At 52.5% G+C, this 12,660-nt stretch overlaps 5 protein-coding genes across 5 annotated transcripts; 2 read left to right on the top strand and 3 right to left on the bottom strand.

The window, feature by feature from the left end:
* Positions 1-581: 581 nt before the first annotated feature.
* On the bottom strand, positions 582-1,691 carry CKB1 (casein kinase 2 regulatory subunit; the record flags this gene model as incomplete). Its single annotated transcript, XM_051498310.1, has 1 exon — positions 582-1,691. The coding sequence occupies one exon, from the start codon at positions 1,689-1,691 to the stop codon at positions 582-584; it is 1,110 nt and encodes a 369-aa protein (XP_051351244.1).
* A 639-nt stretch (positions 1,692-2,330) lies between these two features.
* On the bottom strand, positions 2,331-4,648 carry J4E92_006945 (uncharacterized protein; the record flags this gene model as incomplete). The annotated part of the gene is made up of 3 exons (XM_051498309.1): positions 2,331-3,518; positions 3,564-4,462; positions 4,528-4,648. The coding sequence occupies 3 exons, from the start codon at positions 4,646-4,648 to the stop codon at positions 2,331-2,333; spliced, it is 2,208 nt and encodes a 735-aa protein (XP_051351243.1).
* A 284-nt stretch (positions 4,649-4,932) lies between these two features.
* On the bottom strand, positions 4,933-10,202 carry J4E92_006944 (uncharacterized protein; the record flags this gene model as incomplete). The annotated part of the gene is made up of 5 exons (XM_051498308.1): positions 4,933-6,897; positions 6,946-9,396; positions 9,443-9,531; positions 9,584-9,790; positions 10,058-10,202. The coding sequence occupies 5 exons, from the start codon at positions 10,200-10,202 to the stop codon at positions 4,933-4,935; spliced, it is 4,857 nt and encodes a 1,618-aa protein (XP_051351242.1).
* A 433-nt stretch (positions 10,203-10,635) lies between these two features.
* SPM2 (Ubiquitin-conjugating enzyme spm2) lies at positions 10,636-11,260 on the top strand (the record flags this gene model as incomplete). Its single annotated transcript, XM_051498307.1, has 5 exons — positions 10,636-10,708; positions 10,762-10,841; positions 10,892-11,017; positions 11,066-11,145; positions 11,200-11,260. The coding sequence occupies 5 exons, from the start codon at positions 10,636-10,638 to the stop codon at positions 11,258-11,260; spliced, it is 420 nt and encodes a 139-aa protein (XP_051351241.1).
* Positions 11,261-11,642: 382 nt separating this feature from the next.
* Positions 11,643-12,596, top strand: J4E92_006942 (uncharacterized protein; the record flags this gene model as incomplete). The annotated part of the gene is made up of 3 exons (XM_051498306.1): positions 11,643-11,691; positions 11,745-11,905; positions 11,955-12,596. 3 exons carry the CDS (start codon positions 11,643-11,645, stop codon positions 12,594-12,596), a joined length of 852 nt encoding a protein of 283 aa, XP_051351240.1.
* Positions 12,597-12,660: the final 64 nt, after the last annotated feature.

Here is a 12,660-nt window from a genome sequence, read left to right as displayed (position 1 = left end):
TGATCGCTGAGCTTCGTATACACATGCCCTGTTCTATCGATCTCGCATAACAGCTTCCCAAAGCATGCCCAGCAACCCCACACTCACCATAACATCACTCACAGCACCAACTCCGCACATCAAAAACCACGAACAGGTAAACTCTTAAAGATTCTCATTTCGGCATCCAAGCTCATCGACTCACATACCAAGAATCTGCTATAAAACCCCCACTCCACCACTCTTCATACGTCTCTGAACAATACTTGAACAAGAAGAAAAAACTAACCTCGACGCAAGAGTCCCAAACCCACCATGCTCCTTTCCTTTGTAGTGTGAAAAGCGTGAAACTAGTGACGATGAAGAAAGAGAGAAAGAGAGAGGGACGTTCTTTGCAACTAAGCCAAACTCAAGTGCACATGATGCCCCCCCTCTCCATTTTGACTCGCGCCCTTTTTCTCATTTCGCGGGGGGCTGCAAAGGCCATAGTAATGTGTATTGTGTGTTTCCCCGCCATCTGGGCATCAGCCCTCTTCGTACCATTCACCATGTCTTAACACGGCACGCAGGGGGTCACGATTGACAAAGCGCGGCTCGGACATCTAGCCCGCCGCTGCGCCGACACCGTTCGTGTCCATTGGGCTGCCCCCTCCGGCGTTTGAGCCGTTTGTCGGCCGTCGTCGTGTGCGGATTGCCTTCTTTCTTCGGTCTACTGGCGCGCCCTTGCCGCCTTCTGCTACGTCGACCATGTTGAGGTCATCGTCGTCGGGCCGGTCTGCGTCTTCGTCGTGCTCCTCCCAGTATCTTCTCGTCTCGTCGAGCTCGGTCACGTCTGTGGGCCGCATCCGTAACCATTTCATCCGCGGCCCTGATCGTGCGCGCTCGCTGACGCGGAAGCCGTAGATGCGCGGTTCGTAGATGCTGCCTGTGCCGAGGCCGGGGGCGAGGTTGTGCGGTGCGACGCCGTTGATCGAGGTGACGTTTGAGGGTGTGGTATTCCGCGACTTGCCGTCGGTGCTTTGCGATTGTAATTGTTGTAGGGCATCGACTGTGTTTGACGCGTTGTTGCGCAGCCCGCCGCCAATGTCAAGGTCGGTAAAGGTCATGAAGAAGAGCGAGGGGAAGGTGGTGCCGAAGAAAGCTCCGTCGACGGTCTGGAAGCGCGAGTTGGGCGGGGTATATACGTCTAGGCAGGAAGGGCAGAACAGCTTGACTGTTTCGTGGCCAGGACTGTCGTTGAGGCCGACTGGCAGGACTTTGCACGAGTTGCAGTTTACGCGCGGGCAGGTGCCAAAGTGCTGGAGCTCGTACTTTTCAGCCATCTGCTGTATGCCTGGTCGCGAGGTGATGTAGCGCTGATGTATGAGCCCGTAGAGCAGCTCGGCGGAGCTCTCTATCACACTAAGATCAGAGGCTATGCGGAGATGTCTTCGGTCGCCAGCCCGTCGGTAGCCCGGTGCTCGCTCATCGCCCAGTATCTCGTCTTCCTCATCCTCTTCTTCCTCCTCGTCTTCCTCGTCCTCGTCGTCCTCCGGCTCCACGTCCAGTATCATCTCCAGAGCTTCCTTGTACATGGGCACCTGCGATTGCAGGCCCGTCAGGTTGAAATCATCCTCGATGAAGTCTTCTGACACCTCGGCGAAGTACTCGTGACCCAGGAGCCCGCAGAAGGACGCGATCCACGACTCGGTCACCTGCGAAGAGGACGACATGCTGTCTGGGGTGTAAGGGCGTCGGGGCCGCTGTCTAGACGCGGCTCAGGTTATGACGCGCAGCCGCAATGCGTGCGTGGATACGAAGGGCGAGGGGTTCGAAAATGCGAATGTGGGGGTAATGGTTCGCAATCGAGACAAAAGCGAAGGGTGCCGGGGAGGAGAGCACGGTTGAGTGTGAGGGTATATTTCTTTTGCGAAGCTGCACTTGCAGCCTTGTTATCGCATGTGAGTTGGCGTTGGGGTAGCGGACAGGGAAGGGCTCGGCGAAAGTCGTAATCCAGGTGAGGCCGGTGGGGGAGGGGTCGAGCGAGCGCAGAGCCTGATGGGAGGGCGTTAAAGTTTCTGTGCGCCGAATTTGCCTCTCTATCAGTACGGCCGATCGTCAGGCGTCGCAGGTGTATGTTTGAAGCTGTGTTTTGGCAGGTGAAGATCGCAGGTTGCCCGAGCTTAGCGATTGGGTACCACGTGATCTAGCCAGGCCCTGCGAACTTGCAGGTGCTAGGTACAGTGCAGAGGAATCACGAATGTACTGATACCTACAGAATATTATTTCAAGTACGTAGTGAGTATTACAAGAGCGACGTAAGTGTCCATGATATATCAGAAGAATGGTAGCCCAACAGCTATGCCCGGACATCAGAACAAGTCCCTCAATATCCTCGCCAGCTCGTCATTCTCATGTGAGAAACCGTTCACAAACTCTCCATTTGAGTTGGGCAGCTCACTCCCTGCTCCCCCAAAGCCGTTGAGATTGAATATACCCCCAGCGGCCTCAAACAACGTCGTCAAATCGCTAGCCATTCCATGCGGTGTATCGAGGTTAGGTCCATTACGGCCATTCGAAAACAGAGCAAGATCATCCATCGAGTGACCTGCAAGGCCCGCCATTGCGACAGCAGCGGAAGAGTGCGCATCGTGAGTGTCATCGTTGCGTATGACTAGTCCGAGACGGGGTCCAACTTCCTTGATCGTCTTGATCGTTCTCCACAAGCGTTTCGAGACGTATGAGTTCGACGAAAGACCACGGACAAGCTCAAGCGCCATGTAGAACTCGTCGCGAGACTGCTGGCTGAATTCGGCCGGCGCGTGAGCTACAGCTAGGAAGAGTACCGCCAGCGCCGATATCAGGAAGTAGTTGAACATGGTCTGCTGGCTTCTGTAGATGTCTGAAGTTTGGTTGATATATGTCAGTATGCGGATGGTGTCTTTGGCAACCTTGACTACGACGTGCGCAAAGTCAAGGTTCTCCATGATGGTAGTTGCGGTATGTAATACTGGGCGGTAAATGAGAATTCGCATCTGGTTGGCTCGCAGGTAGAGCACGACCTGCAGACGATGGACGACCCGTGCAGGAGGGTCAACCTGTCTACCGCTGTCTGGATGAACGAACTTCAGAGTTTCCGGTATGCTACGGTGCCAGTTCAGAACCTGGAAGTCAAGAAAAGAGATATCGTCCTTGTTGATCTTATCCTGGTGTCCTACATCGGCGACAGACTTCCATACTTTCGAACCGATGACAGAGTACTGGATCATGGCATTGAGATACGGCGTGGATTCGTGCGTCGATATATCCGGCTTCGGAACATTAGTGTCAATATCCGCGTCTTGCAGAGCAAAAGGCATGCCAGTGCCGAAGCTCCACCGACGGTCCAGTACGTAGATAGTCCAAAACGTCCGGATCGCCGCCGCTTGCTCTTCAGGGTCAGGGAAGAGAGCCACATAAGTGTCTCGACGATGTAAACCCAACTCCAGACAGTGTCGTGCCGCCAGGCCAATCACTCGCCATGCCATGGCTTCGTCGTCCCGAGTGAAGTGATACATAGCCTAGGTCTGTAAGCAGAGTCCAGTTACACCGAACATACTACTTACTGTCAGCACCAACAAGTTGATTCCATGGAGGCTAACAGGCTCAGACAAGGCCTTGTCAACGATCTTATGCACGTTCTCGAAGAGCCTCTCGCCGAGCGGATCCTTCCCACCACCTTCAAGAACCAGGGTTATAGCAAGAACGAGCTTCAGCACGCTAATCTGGTCGTCCACCATTGCGTCCGACCCAGGAAGAGCGCCTTGCATCAAACCCGACCTGGCCGCTGCTTCCACAAAGGTAAACAGCATCTCGGCATAGCGTTGCAGTCTATCGACTTCCAGGATGGGGTACATGATACCCATCTCCTCGTGCCAAACATGCACCAAGCGGATAGCCTCGTGCTTCGAGATGGACCATATGGGGTCTTTATCCGCGTGTAGGGCGCGTTTCGGCATCATAGCGTTGGGTATGGGAGGCGATGCCCTGGGTGTCGCGTCGCGGGTCAAGATGCCGTCGTCTTCGCCTTCCTCGCCAGCGTTTATGCCCATAGTCTTCAGGCTCGACCTCGCCACCCCTACATTGAATGCGTTCGACGTCGGGCCGTGGAAGCGGGGGTGCTTGCTGAAGGATTTCGATCGCGAGCGGGCGGAGGGAGGAGGCAGCATTGGCGTCTGCTGGTAGTCTGGATTGAAGGGCGTGCCGATGGAGCCGTTGCTCTGTACGTCGACCTGGGCCCGGAGCGCGCTGAGATTCTGGAAGAGATCGTCAACCTGCTGCTGGAGAGAAGTTATGTGCGTCGACATCTGCTTGAACTCGTCGCTGTCTTTGAACGAGTTGCAGCAGTTGGGAGCGTAGGCGCACTCCAGGTTGAGATTCCCGCAGCGCTGACATGGCGTCTCGCCATTGCACTTGATCTTCCTCCTTTTGCACTCATTACACGCGATGCTGATATACCTGTTACCTGAGAAGGGTAGACAGAGTCAGTGTCGGGTCGCATGCCATCTCATGCACGACGGGCTTACTTACGCTTCGCGCGCTGGACGGGCGTGCCATTCTCGTGTTTCCGCTTTGCGCTACTGCCGGATTCGTTTGGCGGACTCATGGTATCGCTCGCATTATTCCTGTCTGCTGGCGATGCGGCGCTCATGGTTAATTCCGCCTGCGCGCGAGTGTTCCGCGACAAGAAGTAAATGTGTGGAGCTGTTAGATGTCTCCGATGTCTGTGCTTTTGCGGGGATGGAAGCCCTGGAGGATCCGCTTAGCCCGAGCCGCTGTACAAAGTACGAAGGCCCTCGTTCTTCCCAAGGTTTACTTTAAGCCATTACCCATTGAATATAAGAATCTTGGTCTCATCGGACAACCAGGGTATCACATGTGCACAGTAGCTTTCAAAAAAGGGAGAAATGCTCATTTGATGGCTTAATCTACCTCTCAGTCATCGTCTAACCCAAACTCCTCCCCAACCAGATCAGTCAGCTTCGCCAAGTGTTCAAACACCTCAGCATCCTGCCTAGCTACCCTCGTCGCTTTGAGAAGCAACGGGTACAACCTATGCAAATGTCTCCTATGTTGTGACCTAACACCCGGGGCATCAGGTATAGCCTGCGGCTCGCTTTCCAACTGTTCCAGTTGCTCTAATACAAAGAGCAACTCGCGTCTCTGCGACTCTGGCGCCGGCATACGACCGCGAAGGGGCTGGTCTGCGATATACGTCTTGAGGGGAAGTGCGCATCTCAAGATGAGGTATGGGGCTGCTGCTTTGGCCAGCCAGATACGTTCGCGACTACTATCGTTCACGGCGACGAGATTGAAGAGCTCGGAAAGACAGACATAGCTCATGTCTGGTCGCCAGGTGTAGTTCAGCTCGGCAGTTTGCCCTAATCGTGTTTTGTAAAGCTCCTCGAGTGGAGAGGTGCTAATGTCGGGTAACTCTCCGGATAGAGGACTGTTTATCAGAGATGTGCTGAAGAGATTGCGCGCGTGGCTTTGACGGAGACTATGTGGGAGAGAAGTCGAGCCTAGTGGTAGGGTAATTAAACTGCGAAAATGAGCGAAAGCTTGGATGTCGAACTGTTCGTCCTTTTCTAGAGAGGCGGAGGTATTGGGCAACGACTGTGCACGCGTGATGCAGTGCGCAATATTGACAAGGGTGGTCCAGATATCCTGATTGGAGTTGACGTGTGGCAATACCGACTCAAGTATAGCTGTAGATGTTGTTGTAGCCTTTTGCCATAAGGTCGGTGCTCGACCCTCTCGTTGCCACACGTACTTCTCTTCAATCGGTTGTGCCAGACTGGTAAAAGCGAATGACAGTGCATCAGTCGTATAGATCTCTTTCAGCTCAACATGTTTGACGACGATATCTTGCAGTAGCGTCATTGAGGCTTTTGAGAGTGCGACAAAGGTTGGCCCGCGCTTTTCTGGGAACTTAGCCAAGGAGGTATATGGCAGCGTAATGAACCGGCCCAACATGCGTATCAGATACGGTGGAATGTCGTTGTCTTCTTCCGTTTTGACCATCCTTAAGCATTCCATCACTCGATGCTGGAGAGTGGTCATAGTGTCCAGATCCGAAGAGTAAGCGACTTCGTCCGAGTTGACAACGCAAGCTTCGAGGTTCGCGAGCATCAAAGGCAGATCCTTGTTAAGGAGCCGATCAGAGAGGCGGTAGATCGCTTTGAAAGCCTCTGCATACGCGATGAAAGCGTCTTGGTTGTCCTCCTCGTGTACCTCTTGCCAAGCGTCTGAAGAGGAGAAGTAGCTTCTCCATACCGCTGCAGTCTTGAGAAGAGAATCGGTACTCCATACCTGAGCAGTTTCGGTGTGGGAGAGAACACCTGTCATTGTGGCGAACACCGAAGCCCCTAGCGCATGCGAATGGTATTCGAAGTAGCGGTCCACGAGTTCCAGTAGCTCTGACCATGCGTCACCAAGCTGAGACGTGTCCAACTTTTCCATGTAGGTCGTGTTGAGAACGGTCAGGGTCTGAAGAACCACTCTTGTAGTCTCATCCCATTCCTTGTGGTCGTCTTTGCGGGAAGCTTGTATCCGAACATCATTCTGGATGTTCAAATTGGCCTCCACCATGGCGAACAGGATTGTACGAAGGCAAAGCAACCAAACTTCCGATGACAACTGATCTGAACAGTTCTCGAAGATCCTCTGTATAGTTTGGATCGCAGAGTGCCGCACCTCGATGCGTTCATCCGTTGTGATGGATGAGAGATTTAGCAGAACTAGGAGCCACAATGCCGCAGTCTTTCCTTCTCGTGAATGTGTGCTTACAACATCTTCGACGCCGTTCTTGCCACTAGTCTGAGTAACAACCTCCGCCAATGAGGACAGATCAGTCCGCGACTGGAGGTAGTCTGACACATTCCAAAAGAAGGTGATCGCCTGTAACAATTTAGATACGCGTCACGCATTTGAAAAAGAATCACTCACGGTAAGAGACATGTTCAAATCCTCTCTTTGAGAGCAGAACCTGCGCAAGAGTTCTAAGAGCGTCGAGAGGCAAGCATCCGGAACAGCAGTCATGAAATCCGAGCAGACGAGATTGGCTGTCGCAAATGCCGATCGAGCAAGAGATCTTGATATGACATCTGTAGTGGAACTTGTGGCTTGACTGTTTCCAGAGGTTTTGGCGTCTTCTGGATTTCCCTGCGCTAATGGCAATTTTTGGGTGAAAACGCTCATCAAGCTCTCAATGACAGAGGTCCAGCCAGCAACCAAGGACTCGCCGCATTGCTCAATCACGCTTTTGAGTGCTTCTAGAGCTATTTGATGTACCCGTATATCAGTGTCGCTGATCGTGTCTTTGTTGATCCCATCATAATGATGGAGGTCGGTAATCTGCTTTTGCAGTGCTGCAAGTATGCGAGCCTGTATTTCTTCGCGTTGGTCGTCGGACATAGAGAGCTCAGCGATCTCCCTAACTGTCCTTGCTAAGATGTCGGCTGCCAGCAGCCTTGTAGGCGTCGCTTTTCGACTGTCAGTGGAGTAGCGTATAACCTCTCGAATCAGTATGTCCCATCCACTATCAGCGGGATCATATTGCGACAACCTGCTTTCGTTCAATGACGCCAGCTCTCCAATCTTGTTCAACGCAAATGCCGAGTCGCGAGAGTTAGCATCTGTGTTGAGACCGATTCCCGATGCGCTACCGAGACGCCGATGTGAAACCTGAGGACGGCTGGAGGTAATCGGTGTTCTTTGTCCGCTCTCTGATGATGATACCCCGTTCAGTAGTGAGCAAAGCGCTTGTAGTACCTCGGAAAAGGACTCATTAGGATAGTCAACTGTACTTTCAAAGAGCCTGCGCGCAGCACTCTGGACGGCTGAGGTCTCTGCCTCTAATTTCTCTGTATTGGTATCCATGTCCGCACGGCTTCCAGATCCAGATGCGCGACTGCTGTTCTGGCTCGACAACGCCATCACTAGATCGGCTACTTGTAGCGTCTCAAAGACGATAGACCATGCTGACTGTAGCGTTGGTCCTAGTGCAATTGCAAGGTTGAGTAGAGCCCGCAGGCACAGTAAGTTGCGAGGGCCCAGCGTGGGGGCTGTAACATCGTGTGAAGGGCGCCTGTTCTTGTCGGTGGACATTGAGGAAGCTTGGCTCACAAAGCTGTCCACACTGAGCATCCCTCTCGCATTAGAGAAGATCCCAGACTTCTCATTAGTAGGAGACGAAGCGTTGGCTAGCAGCAAGTTCGATGGGACAGCTGCTTTACCCATAGTAGTGAGGAATGCATCTCGTGGCGTTGAGAGTCTGAGCAGTCCGGCAACCTGAGTAAACTTTTGTATGGCTCGGATCAGAGCTCTGTAATAGTCCGTATCAAGCGTAGCATTAAGGAATGTTGAGCAGGTTGCAAGGACTGCAGGCCAGCATTCCGTGACCAGGTTGGTCGAGGTCTGCACGTATGAGTAAGCCGGATGATCGGTCAGATCCAGAGGATTGACTGGTATAGTCTTTTTGCGGAAAGAATGAGTCCTCGAAAGCTTTCGATTGTTTCGATCTGGCGATGCGACATCCGTGTCGTCTTCATTCATTTCCTCGGCTTTGGTTTTCTTCCGGCTTCTGCTCTCATGATGCACAGTAAGAGGAAGAACGAATTTTGCGAGACTTTCAGAAATGTTGGTGATACATGTCAACACCAGACTGTAGATGTACGTTTCGGGTAATGCAGGTGGGTCGGTTTTGTCGAGGTGTTCGATGCATGGAGTTTTGAGAGAACTCCATTGCATACTGATGCCAGATGGACGAACATGGTTGCTAGTATCGCTCACAGAACCACCTATGACGCCAGCTAATGCGCCCGCTTCAGCGACAGCTTGATCCGATACCTCTTCTTCAAAACCAGCGGCAGCTGTTGACTGCTGACCTAAGCCAATCGCCGATGGCTTTTCAGTCGCAAGGCGCACGAAAGCCGCTAGGTTGTCTCCAAATATGTTCTTCTTTCCGCTTTCTGCATCGAATAAGGCATAGATTGCTAGGAGAAGTCTGGAATCGGCGTAAATGCTGCGGAACACCTCGAGACAAAGAACTCTCTTCCATGCCTGAGAGGCCTCAGGATCGAGCATATGGTTCAAAAGACCGAGCGCAATCTCGCATTCGGAGGGAAGCGTGTCAAGATGATACCGAATGATCAGATGTAGTATCCGAATGATGCGTACAGTCACCGCAAAGGACAAACGATCGGATAGAGAGCGGATGATCAGCGGCATTAACTGGGTTCGCATAATGTAAATCTGTTCCGGATGCGTCGTCATAATTTTGTTGTGGTTCGACAAGATTGCTTCGATCAGCTCCAGCGTCGAGGCTGGCGGCAGCGAAGCAAATCGCATGAAGACTGGCTTCTCTCCAACGATGAGTGCAATGAGATCGGTAAACATCTAAACTCCGTCAGTAAAGCTACTGGCATTTATGAAGATGACGGACCTTGTAAGCATCGTTCGCTGCTGGTCTGACTGAGACTTGGCCATCATCGCCTTTCACCTCGGTCACTGTGGGTATCTCTAAGGCTTTCTCTTTGCATTTGGTCAGCCTATAACATGTGTGTTCCCTGACTCAGCATCATACCATCTTCGGACGCGACTCTATCGAATACGACAATCACCAACTGTTGCAACGTGGCTGCGGCCGTGTTGCTGACAGCGAAGTTCTTCGCATTTTGGAGACTTGAACATATTTGCAGAACAGCAGATAATGACTCGCTGCGTATTTCCGCGGGGTAGTTCTGAAGCAATGAAGGTAGCGCCTGCAGTATCTTCAGCTGGATATCATGGCCTGGCAGCGTTAGCTACGTCTGAAGCATCCTGCTCGGTCTTTTTACTTGATGGTACAGATTGCTTGAACGCTTCAAGCACTTCTGTTAGCCGTTCCCGTGGCAATGCTCGCGAAACGCTGAGTCTTTGGAGACATGAAATTCCAGTAGATGCAAATTTGGCATTTTGAGTTCCGCAGGCAATCAAGAAGGGCGAGATGAAATGTGGTCGTCGCGAGAGATCTTGATTCCGTCAACACGTGCAGATCAAGTGACAGTAGGCATCTCACCAGCCGAGAGTTGGGCCTCTGAAGTATTGGAAAGCGACTTCAATTCCTTCAAGGCCGTCTCTGCAGCATTGCGTAGCTCGGTATTCTTGCGTTTTGCATCCTGTATGAGGTTGCCTAGTTCAGCCGCCAAGATTTGAGCTGTCATTCTTTTGGTATGAGCCGAAGCATCTGGACGGTCCTTCCAGGCAAAGGAGTGACTTGAGAGTTGGGTATTGGGTTGTTATTCTGTCGAATCGCTAAAGGCAACGTTGTCGCGTCTGGGGCGACGGGCCAAGCGATTCACGCGTGCCAGGTGAGACCCTGGTCCACGCCCGGGCGGGTGCCTCGTCATAGCCATCGGCGCTAGCGGGCCCGACAGACATGTTTAGACAAACATCCATCCTGCTGCCACCCAGAACTTTACAATTGCGCTTGAGTCGAGTATACTGCCAGCAACTTACACTCTAACCACATTAGCTACAAAGCTCAATCAAAACTCTCCACAACCGTCAACAGCTGCCACTATCGCATAGCGGGGTCCATCCCACTTCCTCACGCGCCACACTTCTGTTCAGCCTTCACACATACCCACCGCTACTATGGGCGCTAAGGTTCCGCGCAACTTCCGCCTGCTGGAAGAGCTCGAGAAGGGCGAGAAGGGTCTCGGTGCCGGTATGGTAGATCTGTGGTATAGCCGTGGGTAACAGGGTACTGAGAGTTTACAGAGGCCTGTTCATACGGTCTTGACAATGGCGACGACCTGCTGATGTCCGACTGGAACGGTACTATCCTCGGCCCACCACACGTATGTGCTCCTTTCTCCATGTCATATGCTGTATGCTGACCACGTCGCAGAGCGTCCACGAGAATCGCATTTACAGCGTATCGATCCACTGCGGCCCTGACTACCCCGACACTCCTCCGGAGATCAAGTTCACAACCAAGATCAACCTACCCTGCGTCAATCCTCAGAACGGAAAGGTGCGATAGTCGGAGGCGTAGATGCTGGGCGCATACTGACGATATCAGGTCGATGGGTCGAAGCTGCCATGTCTGGCTCAATGGAAGCGCGATTTCACCATGGAGACGATACTGATAGAGCTCCGAAGGTTAGCACACCCTTAAAGCTGAAATTGATTTGCACAATACTAATTGCGCAACAGGTATATGGCGCTGCCTCAGAACAAGAAGCTTCCACAGCCACCTGAAGGCGCGATGTTCTAGAAGAACGCGCACAGCCTGCTCCAGAAAAGAACTAAGGATCAGGCATGATATGGGCATAAGATATGATGCACGAAGGAAATGAATGCGCATGGAACGGAGTTATGGTCTGCTAGCGTAGCCATACAGCCTGACAAGAGATCAGGATTATCAACAACTTATATTACTTCATTTTGCTCCTGTCTCGTTCTTTGCGGAGTCTCCGAGGAAGCTCTCACCGCAGAATATTAAAGTCAGTTACCAGCCTGGCGAATATCGAGCACCTGTATACGCGCAATGTTGTACTTTGGAAAGAGGTGGTGCGCACGTGATATCTAACATCCCAGCCCAAATCCTTCGCGTTGCGGCGCAGGCCTCGGACCTCCACCACCGAGCCATCTCATGCATGCCCCGATTCCTCCAGCCTAAACGGTCGACACAACACCGCGTAGCAGGTTAGACGTTGTGCCTTTCGGTAACTACCAATAAAATCTAACATCGTTTCTAGCAATCGCTCTTTATCGAGCCTTGCTGTCGCGATGTTCCTCCGCTCCGCTCCCAGATGACGATCGAGTCTCTTTGTTCAACGCCGTTCGCAACAAGTTCCGGCGGAACAGGAAGATACAGAGCCCTTATCAATTGGGTCTGAGCTTCAAAGCTGGTTATGAGGTTGGTCTATGTTACTACAGTTTTGAATTCAACAATTGACAATGTATAGACACTCGACCATCTCGATGCCTCCGCTACTGGCAATACAGCCAGCGCAAGCACTCTGACGCAACTGATATCCCAATTGCCCCGCGGTCTAACACGCGCCCCTCCCATAAGACGGTACGAAAAGACGACGCTACCAGACTCTCCCAAAGAACGGCTTGCGTGCCTTCCACCCGAGAGAGCCGTCCTCAACGTGCGACCCTACGCAAAAACCTCTGGACCCCGCCGCGTCCCCATCCTCGCCTCCGCAAACGGTGTACCCTTCTTGCGCCTCACGAAGCCGCAACCCCCAGCACTGAGTCGCGTCATCCAGCAGCGACTACGGCGCAAGAACGAGCTCTTCGACACGAGGGTCCTCCTGGAAAACTGGTGGCTGCCCATATGTCAGCAGGAGGATGTGTGGGACGTACTCATAACCGCGCAATCGAAGGAGCGCGAAGATAGTGTGAAATGGCAAACTGCGGTTCGTGATTCATTGAGGGCGAACCAGGAAGCACACCAGGCGGACATCAGGAAGGATATCTTGATGACGAAGAAGATGCAGAGGATCGTAGATATGGAGACTGAACTTGCGCTCAAGGAGGGACAGACGATTGTGAGGGGAAGGAAGAGGCATCCTTTACGCGTCGTCAAGCCGGAACCATGAGCACAATATACTATATTATGGCTTGCTGTATCTGCGCATCGCAAGATGGGTATATGTTCGACCT

This window comes from Alternaria infectoria (genome assembly GCF_024043175.1).
Source record: "Alternaria infectoria strain BMP 0036 chromosome Unknown scaffold_11, whole genome shotgun sequence".
Taxonomy (NCBI): domain Eukaryota; kingdom Fungi; phylum Ascomycota; class Dothideomycetes; order Pleosporales; family Pleosporaceae; genus Alternaria; species Alternaria infectoria.
The sequence above is the reverse complement of the archived record's forward strand: the minus strand, read 5'-3'. Positions and strand labels throughout refer to the sequence as shown.